This window comes from Hypomesus nipponensis, chromosome 17 (assembly GCF_054491055.1).
Source record: "Hypomesus nipponensis isolate SF chromosome 17, ASM5449105v1, whole genome shotgun sequence".
In the NCBI taxonomy this organism is placed as follows: Eukaryota; Metazoa; Chordata; class Actinopteri; order Osmeriformes; family Osmeridae; genus Hypomesus; species Hypomesus nipponensis.
The window spans coordinates 11,024,211-11,042,998 of NC_140377.1; the positions used below are offsets into that span (position 1 = coordinate 11,024,211).

General features: G+C 45.5%; 1 protein-coding gene across 7 annotated transcripts in view; it reads right to left on the reverse strand.

Annotated features, from left to right (window-relative positions):
* Positions 1–2,081: 2,081 nt before the first annotated feature.
* tom1l2a (target of myb1 like 2 membrane trafficking protein a) overlaps positions 2,082–18,788 on the reverse strand; it is a 29,780-nt gene continuing 13,073 nt past the window's right edge. For 2 of the 7 annotated variants that reach the window (XM_084677032.1, XM_084677030.1), the window contains exons 2-17: positions 14,430–14,514; positions 12,800–12,888; positions 12,557–12,635; positions 11,708–11,857; positions 11,076–11,210; positions 10,774–10,950; positions 10,095–10,211; positions 8,969–9,102; positions 8,819–8,861; positions 7,910–8,087; positions 6,866–6,983; positions 6,710–6,785; positions 5,686–5,754; positions 3,456–3,515; positions 2,757–2,793; positions 2,082–2,581 (exon numbers count right to left, since the gene is read on the reverse strand). In XM_084677032.1, the coding sequence (XP_084533158.1) occupies positions 2,427–2,581; positions 2,757–2,793; positions 3,456–3,515; positions 5,686–5,754; positions 6,710–6,785; positions 6,866–6,983; positions 7,910–8,087; positions 8,819–8,861; positions 8,969–9,102; positions 10,095–10,211; positions 10,774–10,950; positions 11,076–11,210; positions 11,708–11,857; positions 12,557–12,622 (1,515 nt within the window). In that variant the 5' untranslated portion in view covers positions 12,623–12,635; positions 12,800–12,888; positions 14,430–14,514 and the 3' untranslated portion in view covers positions 2,082–2,426. The remainder of the gene's footprint in view (positions 2,582–2,756; positions 2,794–3,455; positions 3,516–5,685; positions 5,755–6,709; positions 6,786–6,865; positions 6,984–7,909; positions 8,088–8,818; positions 8,862–8,968; positions 9,103–10,094; positions 10,212–10,773; positions 10,951–11,075; positions 11,211–11,707; positions 11,858–12,556; positions 12,636–12,799; positions 12,889–14,429; positions 14,515–18,788) is intronic. The other 5 variants (XM_084677033.1, XM_084677028.1, XM_084677034.1 and 2 more) reach the window with 3 other exon arrangements.

The window sequence follows — 18,788 nt, forward strand, 5'->3', positions numbered from 1 at the left end:
AGAGGCAGTTTATTCAGTAAGCTTTAAACTAAAGCAACATCAAAATAATACATTACAGCTTATTAATAATTTATTCTGATACTGTAGTCCAAAATACATTTAAATTATTGTTGTAATGTAAACTAAAAAAACAATTTGTAAAAATTGATTATCACAATCTTAGCTTTAACCTAAAAATTCAATATTTACTGTCCATTTTAGCATCTAATAATTCATGAATTATGAGATGTGAATTCATAAGGTGTTTCATACATAACGTATGAGATTTGCATGGAGAATCCATCACAAAGACCAAAAAAAAACGGTGTCACTGAACCTTTGTACACAATGACTTGTGTTGGCATGAGGACAAAAAAAAACATTTTGTCCACAGCTCACGTAACCTTTAAGTGCTACACCCATGGTTGACTTTCCATAGTAGCTTTCAGTCACTTAAGGTAACTGTCTCTGAAACTCCCAGAAGTATGTCAATTCAAAAATAATGTAAATAAATGAATGGAAAGAAAGATGAGGAGTGACAAATTTACCATTTTAAACTAGGAATTTAGATGACTGTAAACATGGATGGAAATGGAAAATACATGGAGATGGAAAAAACCTTATTGTTTTGGTCAACCAATTTACTGAACATCCATGCCTGGTTATGGATTACAGGGGAAGGAGTTACTGGGAATAAACAGGAGTTTTATTATATTATATCATGTTGCATGACATCACACTGTACAGGAAGTGCCAGGAAGCAGACTTGGCCTTCTGGGTGGTCAGACTACATACAGTATGACCTGATGATACAGAAGAATACTACATAATTCGGATGTATATACACATTTATATATATGCATACATATTTTACAATCACTATAAAGTATTTGCATTCTTCTCATCTTCGTCAAGTAGTATACCAACAATATGTACTTTTCAAATTTGAATTCGTAGTGCTATATTTTGCTTAATGTCTTTCAAGTCATGATTAAATGTCATAAAAACAATTACTGAAAATACTTAAATATCTGTACTTAAGATTCTTTTTAAAGTGTGCTTTATCGCAAAATGGGCTGAAAATATGTGCATCCCATCTTAAAACCATTTCTCATCATCTTAACACAAGGAATACACATAATTGAGTCAACTGTTCACATAAAACCAAATTTCTTCAACCTCAAACAGGATGAAAAAGGTAAATAATTACCTTATTGGATTATTCCTATACTAGAGGTAAAACCTATTGATTTGGTCATTAAAGCCTACTCTTTGGAGTGCATGGAGTTTAACTAGATACACTGCACACAGTGTACAAAAGAAGCAACATACTACAAAGTCTGGTTTTATCAACTGTCTGGGTGTAGCTGTTGAAAGTTGTAATTGGGTGAGGAGGAAGGGAAGGGATGAAGTTCTGGGTACTTTCCCTTCACATTTTGTCTCAAAGACGGAGTACATAGCAACATTTAACATTTTAGACACTTGTGTTTTCCCTTTGACAAACAGTAGAGTAGTCATATACAGGTTAACCTTGTTAACTATGAAGAAACTGTTATACTGTAGTGAAGCAGCACTAGCCATTTCATGTTCCCATTTCAGACACATGTCACAGACGCAGGATCCATCAAGAAGCATTGAAAGTATACTACAGAGAATCAGAAACATAGTAGGATTTGACCATGGACTATACACCACAGCGCTAGTACACAGCACAGTACAAACCAATAAAATAATAAAAGCATATATAATTCATTAGCTTAAAGTATTAAAATAACAGCATATGGTAACACTTTAGATCAAGGTGATTGTAATATTACGTTCATGTTAATAAGTATCTTATTAACTGAAGGGCCTCATTACCTTTAAACAACAACCTCATCTTACATTAGCCCTAACTAACTATTATAAAACATAGTATTATTAACACATATTCATATTGTAAGTATCTTAACTCAGCAGTATTATAAGTATCTTATAAGGGCTTTATTACTTATTGACTAACTCTTATCACAAGCACCTGGATCTTAAGTGTTTCCCAGTATATTCCTATTTGTCTTTGTTTTCTTTTCTCTGGGGGAGTGGGGGGGGGGGGGGGGGGGGGGGAGTCCCCTTTCATCTGCGGATGAGAGAGCCAGAATGGTTGTCAAGCGCATCAGTGCTACGTTGTCCTCCTACGAGCAGGGTCTACAGTTGAGACGCATGACTACAAACACCTCCCAGGAGGATTGATCAAGACGTCAAGGGTGATGCATGACGCGGCACAGGCAGCAAGCAGGTCAAACCCCAGCATGAAAGAACACCAATGGCAGGAAGCTGGCGAGGGGGACACGAGGGTGAGGGGAGTTCGTAAGCTACGCTCTTCTGTTGTGGAGGACAGATAGGGGGGCTACAGGAGGGGAGAACAGGGGCGGTGTGTGCCCCAGACGCATAGGTCTGCTGGGGACAGTCTACAAGGCAAAGAGGGCGTCCTCCGTCCGCTCCGCTTTCTTGCTCTGCCTTCTTGTGTTGCCTGGGGCACTGACGGGCGGGCCAGGGTCTCCACCAGGAGGCGATGGTAGGGAGTCTGCCACCTTGGCTCGCTCTTCCAGGAACTTGTCAAACTCTGGAGGAAGAAAGGAGCCAAGTCTTGAATGAAATCATAACCAAAAAGTTGTCAATGTTCTTGACTTGTACAAAAAGGGAGCATATGAACCCCAGATGCTTCCACATCAAATACATTAAATAAAAAATGCAGTACTAAGTTCTGTGTTAGAAGCATTGATCATCTAAATCCATACCTTCACTGGTCACCCCTTCCTCTGCCCCATCACCTTTCTATTCAGAGGAGAAAAAACAGCAACGAGAATGAAGCTCAGACGTGTGGTAGACTCTGGCCATACCATACAAATGCAATGTTAAGTGTTTCATCATGTTAAACCTCCTCACAAAGTATGCACTTTCTTTTTTAAAGCATTGTAAAAGTGAACTTATGAATGTACTTTCCTGTCACCCCTTCGTAACATCAAAAAAGATCATTCTAACATTTACCACCAAGCACTCATCATTTTTGGAAAATATGCAGTTCTCTCCACTCAGGATTCACGTGCACCTATCCACACATTCATCTTCACTCTGCAATACTAATGAAACAGGTAAACAAATGGGCTTTATTCACACTGACAACCAGATAGTGCCTTCCACAGGTGCATGGCATGCTGTTACTTCTTATAGGTTAAGTCTACATCTTACAGTTTAAAGACTATAGCTACTGTTAAACAACTACCATGTCTTTATTGGTGGAAGATTAGTTAGGCTAGATGAAGTTGGCAGAAGATGGTCAAGTTAAGAAAACTTTTTAAATAAAAAAGTAAATAAAAATGGGATATACCTTGTTATAATACATGAATACAAAAGTAAAATGGCCAAAGAAAAAAGAGACGGGAAGGAGAAAGACAGAGAAGGAAAGCGAGAGAGAAATCAAGGTAAAGAAGTCTCACCACATCAGTACAGAGCCACTCCTCAATGTCATCCATGACAGAGGACTGCGATACAGGGATCTATGGAGCAAAGCCATGGACAAACAGAGCGCCGGCCAAAACCACCCAAAAGAAACGGACGTGGCCGCCCAACAACAACAAACAAACATAAAACAAAAAGAAAGATTCACCAGAGGCTCAGAGAGAAAGATGACAACCAAATGAAGCCATCAAACCAAACCCATGTAACAAACATCCACACACACACACACACACACGTCTTCCAGAGGCCTGTAGGTTCAGGGTTTTCTATAATGATGAAAGGGTTCTACTTAGTTGATCGTGGTCATGAGTTCCCGTCTCATTTGGGGCTATCATGAATGGTCACAATTTAGTCAATGAACAGCTCACCTCAACACAATTTAAAACACACAGGCTTCCGAGGACCAAAGATGAGGATCAACAAACACACTGCACACAGAGCATGAACAATGCTGCATGGCATGCAGTGATTGTGTGGATGGAGAGGAGAGCGTCGTCTCGGGGCTGGTGATGTGTGTGGGGGAGCACAGACAGCCAGGACAGATGTGGGAGGGGTCAAAGATGCAGCGTCGCTGACCATACTCTGATAGGTCAATTTCATTGCAACTCCATGTCGTGATTTATCTAGGATTCTTGGTCACACAAACAGTTACCAATGTGATCAAGAAGTCCTTTCAAAATATGTCACAGCATGAAAGGGCACGGCAGTTAAAAGGTTAGTGTTTCGTAAGAAAAACACCAGTGTGCCCCAGTGAACATATTCAGGATTTTAAAGAGCAGTAGGGACTGTTGAAAGAACAAGACAAGATAAGAAAAGTCCAGCTCAAGATCTTCCAAGTGACTGCATTCACTGGGTTTGTACAACAAAAAAACATAGTGTACGTGTTTTTTATTTATTTTTATTTTTTATGAAGTCTTGTGGTTTTGAAGTTTACAAGTACCCAAAGGCTTCGGTGGACTTGAAGATTTGGCCGGAGACCCATTCTTCCCAGAAAGGCCAAACCCTTCCCTGGTCGGACTTTGATATCAACTTTCAACCATTTCCCAGGAGGCTGTTCGTTCAAAGAAAATATCAAAAGGTGACACAGGTTTGTAAGGATCACTAGGGTTCCAGAAATGCTTCAATGGGAGGAAAGAAGGGTGGGTGATTGTGACCCAGAATCCCCGCAGAGATTGGATTCATGTGGAGGATCTGTAGAATGTCACCAAAGAGAGCCGTTTGTACTAATTCATTAAAGGGGTGTGTTCTGGTTTGTATGTGTTGTATTCAACAGAATGAGTTCAATGAAGGTGTCAATATGATAAACTCCAACAACAGCAACTCATCTGATTCTGAGCAGTATTGCTCTACATCTAGATTGATTGGTTAGAATGTTAACAGAAGACTTCCCGTTAGCAAGGGACTACTTTGCTAGTTTTTTTAAGTGAGTTATCTAGTATTATCGGGTTTGGAACCTCAGTTCTCTAGAGACTGTTAGCATGCGTTTCAATATGGTGGGAGATAAGAGTCAATGACACCTTCTGTAACAAAGAAGTTGACGATATTCTCTGTCCAGATTCTGGACACACTGGGAACATTCCACCACCTCTCAAGGTGAGGCACTGTGTTAATGAATGAAACCATAGTGCTGAGGAGCAGGAGCATCGTTCACTCTTTTGCGTGGTCTGTTTAGTGTATGACAGTTAGCTAGTGTTAGGTCTCAGACTGATGACAACCCACTTGTTCCTGGGGCCCAGGCAAGGCCTGTCATTCCCTCCATGGAGGGGATGGAGAGAGGAGAGGATTAGGGGAGGACAGACAACAGTGGAAGGGACAGGGAGAGGGGGAGCCCATTTCAGGTTGTCTACGAGTGTGAGTGTGTGTGTGTGTGTGTGTGTGTGTGTGTGAAGTTGTTTGGCATGTGTTCCATGCAGGATGGGGGATAAACTGACAGGAAAGCTGCGGCAATCTCTTGTGCATGTAGCCATTCACATTCACAATATTCCTCTCATGAGCCGTCAGCAGGTGTCGGTCTAGGACTAGGCTCTCCCGCCTCCCCCGTCTACTGTTGGAGCTGGCTGGGTTCAGCAGGGCTGGGGGTCTGGTCAAGAGCAGGGGACAGCAGCTAACAAGGTGGGGACTGGGGATGAGGATGGGATTGGATGAGGATGACGGGAGGACGGATGGATGACGGGGGGGGAGGGAGGACACTGAGGATGGGGTCCTCACCATTCCTTGGGTAATGAGCCAGCTGTCTATGGGCTCCAACTCTGCGTTATCATCCCCCTTTACCCTCAGCTGAATCAACAACAGAAAAGACCTTACACAGGAGAAGAGGAGGCCCGCCCACCCACCGCACAGAGAGATAGAGACAGAGATGCCAAAGTGCTACACAGAACCCTACTGAGGGAAAGAGAAAGAGAGGGCAGAAAGAAAGACACAGAGAGAGAGCGAGAGAGCGACAGAGAGAGAGAGCGAGAGAGAGAGAGAGAGAGAGAGAGAGAGAGAGAGAGAGGGACCAGGTTCATTTCATAAAGATGAGGGCATGAGGAAAAGAACAGGGAACATATAAAAGAGTGAAATCTAAACTTTGAACCTTCTTTGAATGATCGCGCTGATAAGGTGAAATTCTGGCTGGAGATAAAGCATCTGAGTTCACTGGCACTGTGTGTGTGTGTGTGCGTGTGCGTCCTTGATCATCCGGCCATCAAAAATAAAACAATGTTCTTGTAACCTTTCAAATATTCTCTTACAGGTACTAACTGATTGTGTGCAAAGAGTGATATTTGCACTAATATTAGATATGCAAGATGCATTTTCTTTAAAAAACATATATGGTGTAACAAAATACTCCCCGAAAAAGTGTCTTGAACAAAAAATAGGAGATTAAAAACCTCAATTAAGCTTGTTTAAGATTCTTGTTCAGAATACTTAAGCTAGACAGACATTGCCACTTGTTGCTACACATAATCACAATTGCCTCAACAATGCCAATATCCCATAAACAGCAGCAATATTCCACCTGTCTTATGTCTTGTGGCTTATGTCTGGCAGGTGTACAAAACAGATACAGAACATCTCACTGCACGCTCCATGCTATAACATGCAGAGAGAGCCCAGGGACTGACAGACAGCCTGGATGGCCATCTCAACACTGCACCCACATTCCTCGTCAACGAGAGAGAAATGAGGTAGGGTGTGAGTCTTCATTTTTTTTTTTACTCCATCCCCCAGCATGCTTTGGATTACTTACCCCTCCAGCATTCTGTTGTCTCACATCCAGCGCAGAGGCCAGGCCTCCCAGTGCCTGGGGGTCCTCGTACTTCACACTGGGAACACATGTGCACACACACGCATTAGACGACAGAATTAGAGCCTAAATGTCTATTTTTGGAAGGTTGAGACATACTTTTTGCGCTGGTCGGCCAAAGAGCTGGTCCTGGTGTGGGCAAACATGTCAAAGTCATCCTGGTTGGGTTTGCTGGACAGAGAGGACAAAGTCCCACTGACACCGTCTGCTCCCACATCTGGGACCGGGAGAGGACGACAGGAAGGAGAGAGAAGAGAGGATACCAGATAGGAGGTTAAAAGGGACGGAATGTGATGGAGAGTGGAAGAAGAAGAAAAAAAACTGTTGGATAATGAGAGAGCGAGAGAGAGCGAGAGAGAGCGAGAGAGAGCGAGAGAGAGCGAGAGAGAGAGAGCGAGAGAGAGCGAGAGAGAGCGAGAGAGAGAGAGCGAGAGAGAGCGAGAGAGAGCGAGAGAGAGAGCGAGAGAGAGAGCGAGAGAGAGAGCGAGAGAGAGAGCGAGAGAGAGAGCGAGAGAGCGAGAGAGAGAAAGAGAGTAAGAGAAAGAGGGAGAGACTAAGACAGACAGGAAGTGAGACACATAATGGGGCCCCTGTCCCCAATGACTACCATCATAATGAGGTATCACCTCTGTGGCAGTGGCACCTCTAAAATCCATCACCCGGAGTCTGCCCCCACTCCACTTAACGGCCCTAACCCCATCCAGCCCCGCTGCCCAGCCTACAGGGGTGCCCTCTCCTCCCAAGGCTAGACCAGGCCTGGGAAGACAGCCCGGGAGAGCAGAAACCTCATTTGGAGAAGTGGTCGTCATGATCATCATCATCATCTGGGAGCAGTCATTTTCACAGAGTTATAGAGGTGGACCGTCATTTTCCATGATGGCTCTTATTATGAGCGCTCTTTACACCCCACTGCCCCTGTCGCGGGCAGGTACGCCTAGATTAGCGATGATTTATTCCGCGTATGTGCGTGCGCAAGGAAGGTGGCTGTAGAGAAATGAGGTGGAAAAAGGGCGGTGGCGCAGTGTGTGGGTGTGTCTGCGTGCGCGAGTGTTATGCAGTGTGTATGTGTGTAGCCAGCGGTACACAAGCGTGTCAGTGAGCGTCCAATCCCCAGCGAGCGCCCCTCCTCTGAACAGTCCTTACCCAGGCCGGCCAGCTGCGTGGAAAGGGAAGCGGGGGTACGGGCGGGGGAGGCGCTGGCTCCCGCTGGAAGGACGCTGGGCGGGGGGGGGTTGGGGTTGGTGCCGACCCGGGGGCTGACCACGGCGGGGGAGCCTGGACCCAGGTCTATGAGGTTGTCCTCAGTGGCCTCGCTCAGCATCTACAGATGGAGAGAAGAGGAGAAGGAGAGAGGGAGTGAAAGAGAGATGGAAGGAAAGAGACAGGGGAGGAGAGAAGGCACGGGTTACAGGGGGAGCTAGTACAGCTACCTCAACAACAACAAAAAAGAAAAAATCTAAAAACAGACGCTTCTACGGTATGCATGACAAGACATCAGGGTTAAAACCATGTAAGGACAGGTGTGTCAGGGTTGTCTACAAGGGTGCGCAGGTTTAGGCAGTATGCTCAAAGAGAGACAAAATGAGGGGAGAGAAACACAAGGACCTGGTCCTCTATGCTAGTTGTCTCGTTCTACCCAGAGGGTCTCGTGTTGACACATAGGGTGCCCACAACAGGTCCAAATGTGCCTGATGAGAAACAGTTCAACATTGACCCCACATGGCTCTTTTGAACTGGGACAGTCAGTCATACTTGCCTCCTTCAGCTGAACACCACCAAAACACACAGAAGCAACAGAAAGAAAATGAAAAGAAGAGAAAAAAAAACAATACATAAAGGCGGAAACTTCTATGAAGAAGAATGTATATGGGGAACCGGCCAAAAGATTAGATTGTCATTTGCAAGGCCAATCTAGAGATCAAATGAGTCAGGACAACATGTTGAAGACTGTTACAAGCCAGACACAACGCAGGTTACAGATTGGTTGGGGTTAAAAGGTTAACTTAAGCTGGGGGTAAACAAGCTGATTGCATCCCTCAATGCAGAACTCACCCCGTTGTTCTGGGCAGCTCTACCCGACCGGTACCTCTCGTACCTGAAAACACAACACAACACAGACAGTGTGTGAGCCCACTTGAATAGAATGCTGAATGCCCACAGCTGTGTGTGCGTAGGGACGTGTGTGTGTGTGCGTCTGTGCACCTTTCGTATCGTAGGAAGATGTTGTTGAGGTCATCGTTGACGTGTAACAGCTCCTCGGTCACTTCCTCGTTTGACACACGGGAGATCAGCTCCACCACCCTCTGCTGCATGGACCTGCAAGTCCGGTTCAGCTCCTACACACACACACACACACACACACACACACACACACACACACACACACACACACACACACACACACACACACACACACACACACACACACACACACACACACACACACACACACACACACACACACACACACACACACACACACACACACGGATCAATGCTAAAAATAAGCACACAGGCAATCAAATGATTAGGCAGGCGTGACATCATCACACGGTCAGAAGTTCAGGGTTTAATCCACACCTTCATCCACAGGGGATGTCAAGAGTTTACCAGAGATCCACATGAAGTGATTTTGAAAGAGGGTATCTAGGTTTACGTAATGTAAAAACGACCCTACTGTAAATTGTGCCAAGGTTGGCTGACCAGACTTAAAACATTGCACTGCCTTTTCCCACAAGTTGTGTCACACACACACAATCCTACTCTTGGCCTAGATACAGCAGCACGAGGGGATTCAAATCAGACCAACCTCCTCATGAGGTTCTGAACTTATTTAGATGGTGTCTGTCATGGAGACACTTCTCCCCCTAGTGGTCACAGAGAGATCCTACACCTTGCTGTTGAGCAGCGTGGGGAGGTCTTCACTTGTCATGCAAATGTCACAAATCAGGGATTTACAAACAGATTGAACTTAAACCAGAACTGTTGCTCTTTGCCTTTGAGACAGGGGACAACAGCTGTCACAGTGAGAAAAGGCTGCCAGACCTCGAAGGAATGTCGGATCGTTTGGAAAGAAAAACAACAGTGTTTTGAATGAAGTATGAATGAGTATGAAGCATATGGAAAACTAGTCTAGTCAGGGTATCGAATCCATGCTGTAGTCCCCTAAAGGCAGAAGGAGAACATTACCAAGCAATACTTGCATCTCTACTTGCCCAACCGTAATCATGGTAGTTACTGCAGTGAACACAAACTTGGTTTTACATGAAATAACTGGAAGGAATAGAACTTGGCTTGGCTCAGGCAGTGCACAAGGTGTGATAGTGACCTGAAGCAGTTCCAGGTCAGAGGTGTCCTCCTGTCCTGGCACCATCTCTGTCAGCATCTCTGACATGACTTTGGTGTTTCCTCTCACGATATCCAGCTCACTCCGCAGTCTGGCGATCTGGGGACACACAAGGTCAGTTATGAGGGAGATCAACATTGCCCCGTAGTGCATACGCCTGCTTTGTTCAGCTCTCTGGAACGTTCAACCACACGGAACATGACCCGGTATTTCATCCTCCTTCTAAAAGAGTCGTGGTCCTTCTGAGGGGTGTGGGTCCTTTCATCAGAATCAGAATTCGGTTTATTCGCCATGTACGTTATACAAACACGGAATTTACTGTGGCAGGAAGGTGCAAACACTAAACATATACGAATCTTAAATTAAGTAAAAGGTACAAAAGTTTAACTATTCCTAAGAACTAAACAATCTAAGAATAAAACAATTTAAATATAAAGTAAAAGATATGTAGGAATAAGAATGAGCAGCATGAGTGATCAGCATAGTGCAAGAGTGCAATCAGATACTGGGTTAAATAATGAATGAATGTCTGTGGGAGTCCTTGGCCTTGTTGAAGAGGCATTCATGGTTCTACTAAAGGGGGCATGGTCCCCCTCAAAGAGTTTTGGTCTTTCTTAAAGGGGTCATGGTCCTTCTAAAAGGGGTCAAGGTCCCTCCTCACCTGTTCGGGGTTGGCGGTGATTGGGCCCTGTACCTCAGGGATGTGGGGGATCTGCGCGGCAGAGGTGGGGCCCGGCAACTGAGTGGCGACCGGTTGGGGCGGGGCTGCGGCGGCGTGGGGCAGGGGCTGGGTGGGGGCTCGGTACTTGAGCAGGGCTGGGTCCACTTCAGGCACACCCTGCGGAGGAGCAAGGCTTTTTTGAGTTCAAATCCATCGAGTGAATTCGGTAAAGAAAAGGAAACGACGTTCACTCTCCAACAGGAGGGAACTCAGGGGGGGGAATGTGTGTGACGGCTCCTCACCCTCTGTGGAGTGTGGATGGGTGACAACGCGTCCAGGTCTGCCATGGGGAACTCGATACCTTTCCTTTTCAGCTCCTCATAAATATGGACCACGCCCGTCAGGTCTGGGCTACTCCTGAAGGCATCGGCCCAGGCCTGACACACACACACACACACAATATGTATATTATGTATGAAGAAAAAAAAACGAATCCATACTGAAAGGCCCTTTCTACAGCTGTGACCCACCTAAAGCGTTAAAGATGGCGGGCTTCCCATGACTCTGAACTGCCTCCAACACCTAAGCTATCAATAGATGCTGGTGAGGACGCACCTGGACCACACCGGTTACCAGAACCTTCCCCCCCACCCAACCCTCCAGGGTCTGGAATCCACGAGTTAGCTCAACACCCACCTGGCTCCTGATAAAAATAATTCGACCAATGAACTCCATCTATGCATGCATGCCTGCCATTTAGACCTCAGTCCAGCCTAAGCCCGTTCAAGGAAGGAGAGCAGTTACACAAAGGTGCAGGGAGTTAGAATTAGCCGGAAGTTATTGAGCTTAGTCACTACACCGCTCCGCTGTTCCCAGATTAGTTACAGCAAGGTGTCCGGAGATTGAAGACCCTCACAGAAGACAGCGGATGTACCTGGATCAGTGCCAGTACTTTGTCCTGTACGATGGTGGGAGGGTTGGTTTTAGGTGAGATGATTTTGACCAGCACGCCATCTATGAAGTCCCGGTTGGCTACAAGCACGTGGAACCTGTGGCCACAGTTCTTCACACAGGTCTCCAACACCTGGCAAGTGTGGGGGGGGGGGGGGGGAGGAAAGAGTGGAGAGAAGTTGAAAAAAAGAGACAGAAAGAAGGGAGGGAGTAGAAAGAAAGTTAGAAACAAAACATCATAAATGAAAGAAATCTGTTTTTTTTCTTCCTTTTTTAAGAAGGACAAAACATCTTAAATGAAAGAAATCATGTTTTTCCTTTTTTAAGAAGGAGAAGAGAGCAGACAAACACATAGTCAGACCGACAGGTGAACACAAAGAAAATACCTGGTAAGACACTTGCGCTGTCTGAAAGAAAGACCTCACAAAGAAAGCTCTTCTACAAAGCGCTTTCATCTGACATGGAGCAAAGGAGTTTTTAACTAGCTGGGATATCAAAGCGGGAAGGGTGAGTGTCTGAGGCACCAAAAAGACTCTTGAACAAACAGAGTGAAAGAGAGCCAGTGAAAAGATGTCCAGAGAGTTTAAACCAGCGAGAGAATCCAAATGTCGACAGATAAGGTGATATGGTATGCATAGTCCACAACACATACAACCTGCTCATTTATAAACATGGGTTGTTAATGACTCAAAGAGTTGACCTTAACTGAAAATACATCCAATCAAATGTAAACTAGAACGTCACTGTCGTTGGGGTGCACATTCCACCCAGTCGCCCAGTAGGTGTGATACATATTGGGTACTGTCGTTTTGAAGGTGGCTGTTGATCTTACCGTCAGTGCCAGCATCACCTCTCTGTAGTTCTTATTCCCACCCAGCCTCTTCTTCAGTGCTCTCATTGAGTCTTTAGGCCTGCAGAGGCACAACAAACCACAGAGAAGAGCACGGTAACTATGTTCACCAGGTGTATGGCTTTCATGACTCAAGCATACTGAAGCATACAGAGGAATTCAAACTTTTTGGACAGAACATGCTAAGGAAAGCTGGCCTGCACATTCTCGATGGTTGTTGCTTACCTGCCTGCCTGCCTGCCTGCAGTCTCTCCTGCTACTAGATCACAAGCTACTCCTCAACAGAGGCCACATTGCCTCACGTACTCGTCTCTCTGCAGACGGAAGGTAACAAGCTTTTATGAACTCCTTCATGAACTCCTTCGTGAACTCCTTCATGAACTCCTTCATGAACTCCTTCATGAACTCCTTCATGAACTCCTTCATGAACTCCTTCATGAACTGGGCACCATGTGAAGTTTGAGAGCAGTGTAGAGACAGAGAGAGAGTAGGGAGAGAGTGACTATATCACAGTGCGTGTCAGTCAGGGCTCTGACTGTGCACTGAATAAAACATAATCTTCCAGAGTGCTGCCGAGGGGGCCTACAGTCTCCCAGACTGTCTTGCTGATACTACAGGTGCTGATAGGACATGCTTGGCAGCCGCAGACAAACAATGAGCCACTAAGAGAATGGCAAAGTAGGTACGAGACATACTCGAGTAAGCAGTCTAGACGGCTCTGCAGGCACAAAGTTTGAACAAAGTTTTGAGTTCAAAACAATGGTTGCAGTGTTTACAGGCGACAGGTACACACACGTACACACGTATCTGTACTAAATAGGTGGTATCCTACATTCAGTTTGAATATTACCATGGTTTGGCTTACTATTAAGCTTGTTTCAATTACTTATACTTCAGAATTCCTTATAAGTGTGATGGACTTGGTTTATAATAAGAAATAGGACATTCTTGCACTCTAGCGTTGCTATAAACACAAGGGGGCCTGGACAGACCCTGCCTAACTTGTTGAGCACTGGAGCACAAGATGCCCCAGTGTTCTATGAAACAGAAAGGAAAGTGAGCTCAGCGCACGTGTGTTTGTGTGTGTGTGTGTGTGTGTGTATTCATGCAGCATGCCAAAGGACAAGTGCATGTGGGCATGAGGAATGTGTGAGAGAGGGAGAGAGCGTTCAGAGGGAAAAAGGAGAGAACGTCAGCCAGAGTCACATCCTTCCTATTTGATACCACAATCCTCCCAGCAGGAGAATCAAAACAGTAATGAAAGAATGTTTTTGCTTTGGCTGTCTCAGCACTGTTTGTCTCCAGTCTGGTAGAAACACACAGTGGGTGTGTTTGACAGAACACTCATCTGTCAGTCAGTGAGTGTGTGTGTGTGTGTGTGTGTGTGTGTGTGTGTGTGTGTGTAGGGCTTGAAATTGCGACCATTTTGGTGGCATATGTTCCCAAAATTGTGTCTGTGCGACCTCAAAATATATTTGGGAGCATTTGTGCGAGAGCAAATAATCTTTTTGGTGCAACTTGTTACATTTAATCTGTACATTCTTAACTTTAAAGAGTTTTTTGTTTGGTTAATATTACCCGTCAGTCACTCCTTGTCACTGCGCTGTCACATGGCAAGGAACTACAACATAAAATAAATCTACAACATAAAAATTGTAGTTGTGATGCTCCTTAATATTCGGTTTGTGCTCCTACGTTTTTGCTGGTACTCCTAACCTTTTTTTAAAGTTGGGAGCACCAAGTTCCAAAGTTTATTTCAAGCCCTGGTTTGTGTGTGTGTGTGTGTGTGTGTGCGTGTGCGTGTGCGTGTGCGTGTGTCACATCTAGGCTGGACGGCGCAGCAGCAGTCACTCACCCGTCCTCGGTTTCATTGATGATGTCACAGATCTCCATGTTGAGGGTCCAGTCCTCGTTCTGCAGGCCGCCATCCGTGGCCCTCTCTGTGGGAGACAACAGGAAGTCAACCTGGCTGAAAGAAGTGACATCAGCACCGGAAGGAGGATATGCTACTCAGGTCTGGCTGGGTGTCAAGTTAGAGATGTAAACTTGGCTGTACAACCACAGGTTGTTGCTGGACTAGATTTTGAGATCAGTGATCTTAATCCCCTTTATGGCTAGTCATAAAAGACATACATCTGATTTCAGTTCAGACAGTATTCATATAAAAGGCTTTCAAGATATACAATGGGCAATAACATACAAAGATCTGGTCTAGTAGTGCTATACTCTATGGCCCAGTTTCCCCAGACATGTATAAAGCCTAGCCCTAGCCTTAAAAACGTTTTCAATGGAGATCTTCATAGAATTGTTCTATTCCTTTAAGACTAGGCTTAATACATGTCTGGGAAACTGGGCCCATATGACAACTGTAGTTTTCCCAGTTGTGCTACTGCTACCACCCCCACCAGCTACATCTGTAGTTAACTGCTGGTGCAGAGCAGGCTGGGGGAGAGGAGGGGTGGAGAGGTCTGATAGCCGACCAGCTCCCTGCCAGCTCTCCGAAGCCCACGGCTGTATTTCAGTCTGACCGCATCATGGCCTGTCCCCACCTCACAGGGCTGGACTAATTAGAGCAGCCCATGGCTTATGTAACGTTACGCGTGAGAAACGCTCAGGTTGTGTAAGCCAGCGCGTGTAATCGTTAGCCTGCAACATGCCTTTTTGTGTGTCTCCAGAGACTTTTCTATGGAGGTAGGTCGAGAGAAAAGGGAAATGTGAAAAGGAGACTTATTGGATGGTCAACCTGATGTTTTTAAGACATAATTGAGCTGACGTCTAGTCCAGAAGTCTATCAATAATTTGGTTCATTATTCTTTTGATTTCCTGCTGCATAGAAATGCATTTAGGAGTGTCGTGGTGAGAACTGGCCACAGCAGCATCTGGATATGCGCCAACAAGTGTAGATCTGTTTCGGCAAAGCAGCCGATGATTGACATAAGTCTGAACGTGCTCAATGTAGAACAGCAATAACAGTCAACAACAAGCAAATGAGTCATCCTCATTCGCAGCTGAGTGTGCTTGGGTTACTCATAGCTTGCTCTAATCTGAGGTGAGAAGAGTAAGGCACAAAAATAACAGCAGACTAATCTCTGGCAGACCTACAACAACAACAACAACTAGCTCTTTAATGACGACACAGAAAAACAACTAAGCTGGCCTTTGCTACTTCGCTGCCATAATTGAAAATGTCTTCAAGTGACACCCACCCATTTAGGGCCCCCATTTGCATGAAAAGTAGACTAGGACCAATATGTTAGAGACATTGAAAGTAGCACAGGGCATCTAGCCTAGCCTATACCTGTCCCACTCACTCATTAGAAACACATAGAAGACTGCAACTACCGTATCTCTCTGGTTAGGTCATGCTGCCGGTAATTCCAACCTCAATATGTGAGAGAACAGCGGTCTGTCAGCAGCTGAAAAGCAGAGCAAACCGACGCCTGACTTCCCTTCTGATTTAGCCCCAGGTGTTAACAGAAAAATGTGCCACATGCTGATAACGCACAGGGCTGAGAGATGTGGCAACAGTCCCTCTGTCTGAACCTCTCAACCTCTTTGCACCATCTACCCACTCACAACAAGTTGAGCTTCATTTGACATCATATCAAAAAAGGGGTCCATCTTCAAATCTGGATACCAACCTATTTCCGGGCAAGTCTGAGGGCTTCCTCAGGCCCTTTCACCTCCACCACAGGGGCCCAGAGCTGGCAGTCATGCCCAGAACAGCAGCCTCTCTCTGGGGAAGGGTGCTCTCCTAGAGGTGCCTGCTGGTTCATGACTTATTAACACTCTACTACTTTTTTCTCCAGTCCAGTCAACCTATCCGACCAAGGCAGAGCACTGTAAGTGTGAGGAACTTTGAGGCTGCAGGCCTGGTACTCTATCTGGTGCTTGTGTACATTGTCACACAGACTCTCTCACGGCAAAAGTGGCATGCGCTTACAGCACTGACATGTGAAAACTTCTTGGGCAGGTGAACGTGCACAAACTAGCCTGAACAACATGCATGAAGTGTTTAGCAGCTCAGCTCCAGTGTGTCTGTGTGTGTGTGTGTGTGTGTGTGAGTGTGTCCCTGGGTAGGACAGTAGCCTATATCCCGAGTAATCTCCTCAAGTGGATTGGAACATGGACGGCAAAGCAAGAATGAAAAGAGGGGACCCATGTCTCGCACGTTCAAGAACCAACTTTGTCCTGGCCGTGTCACTCTACAGCAGCCTTTCTCAACCCTGGTCCTTCTCCCATACATACTCGTTATCAAGCTAAGCAGAAGCATGATAACTACCCACTCACTTAAATCTGATGTGTTTGAAGAGGAAACCATGTAAAACATCTAAACAAATCTATAACTCTCATATGCTAAAATCTGGAGTTGCTGGGCAGTCTCTACTTGATGGGTCTCACACCTCATTGTATAACTTACGTAGCATTGCTAGTCATATGTTAATAAGTAAGGGTCAAGATGTGGTGTGATTGGTTGTTCTTCTTTTTTTGTGGAAATAACATTAAAAGGGTGAAGGTTAGGGTGTACTTAACTTCAGATAGACCTAACTGGATGATAATGTCCATATAACAAGTTCAGATGGAACACAACTTAAAATGTGAGTTTTATTCACTCACAAACTATACTGCTGTATAATAAACATCCACAAAATTGTACTTATTCTGGATCTGGTTGTCTGCCAGTCACGAGGGGCGGCAGGCTGTGCCGTCCACTGCCAACCTCTCTCCCTCTCCCTCTCCCCCTCCCCCTCCCCCTCCCCCTCCCCCTCCCCCTCCCCCTCCCCCTCCCCCTCCCCCTCCCCCTCCCCTCTTTGTTTATCCACATAGCTAAGCAACGATATTCTGGGAAAGTTTGTCTCATTATATTGAAAACAGCAGCAGCAAAAGTAGTTTATTATACTGCATGTTTATTCCAACTGGGTGCTTCAGCCCATGAGGTACCATACATAATGCTAAAACACGAAGCGCTCCACTAATGGCCTTTCAGATTTCTGTATCTTTAACGCAGTCTCGTCTACATGGGGATAGTCTCAGTATAAGACAGCGGCTTGCCAGGCTTTGCTATACATTAGCCTGTTTGTATAACAACTGTAATACAAAAACACACAGAGTAAGATGAACATGCTCCAAAACCATAGCTATACACAGTGACGTCTGCACGAGCATACGTGCACACACACACACACACACACCATTCTTTCTCATCACATTGGGCTCATCTCTAACAGGGAGGAGTCTGATTACAGGTGGGAAGAGACTTCAGGAAGAGTACAGCCCCACTCAACCCCATCACCCTGTGCGACTCCCCAGTCAACACTGTGGAGTCCTTCCTCTCCCAGGACCTCAAGTGGGAACTGCACATCAGCTCCCTCACCAAGAAAGCACAACAGAGGATGTACTTCCTACGGCAGCTGAAGAAATTCAACCTGCCAAGGACAATGATGGTGCACTTCTACACAGCCATCATTGAGTCCATCCTCACCTCTTCCATCACCATCTGGTACGCTGCTGCCACTGCCAAGGACAAGAGCAGACTGCAACGTATTATCTGCGCTGCTGAGAAGGTGATCGGCTGTGTCAGGCCAAAGTGTCCTAGGGCCGAATAGTGTCCGACCTGACGTCACAATGCCGCTCCGAAGCAAGGACTCTCCGTCGCCATGCCGACCTTAATTTCCTGAGATATCTACGCGTGCTAGCAGGAAACTGTCATGGTTGCTATACTGGTTACTAGGTAGGAAGTGTTGTATTTAGGCTTATTTAAATCAGTTTATTCTACTCTATTATTTAAAGTTTTCCCTCGTTCGACATTCCCGAGACAGCAACGCGCGCAGGTAGAATACTATACGTGTTGCCTTTATGGTCTGTTAAAATTGATGCAAAATAAGTAATGTTTTTGACGAAAACAACTAGCTTGCTAGCACCAGCTATCGAACGAGTGAAAACTTTAAATAGTAGAGTAGAATAAACTGGTTTAAATAATCCTAAATACAACACTTCCTACCTAGTAACCAGTATAGCAACCATGACAGTTTCCTGCTAGCACGCGTAGATATCTCAGGAAATTAAGGTCGGCATAGCGACGGACGCGTCCTTGCTTCGGAACGGCATTGTGACATCAGGTAGGACACTATTTGGCCTGACAGCGGCAATCTGCCTAACCTCGAGGACCTGCACACCTCAAGGACCCTGAGGCGAGCGAGGAAGATTGTGGCCG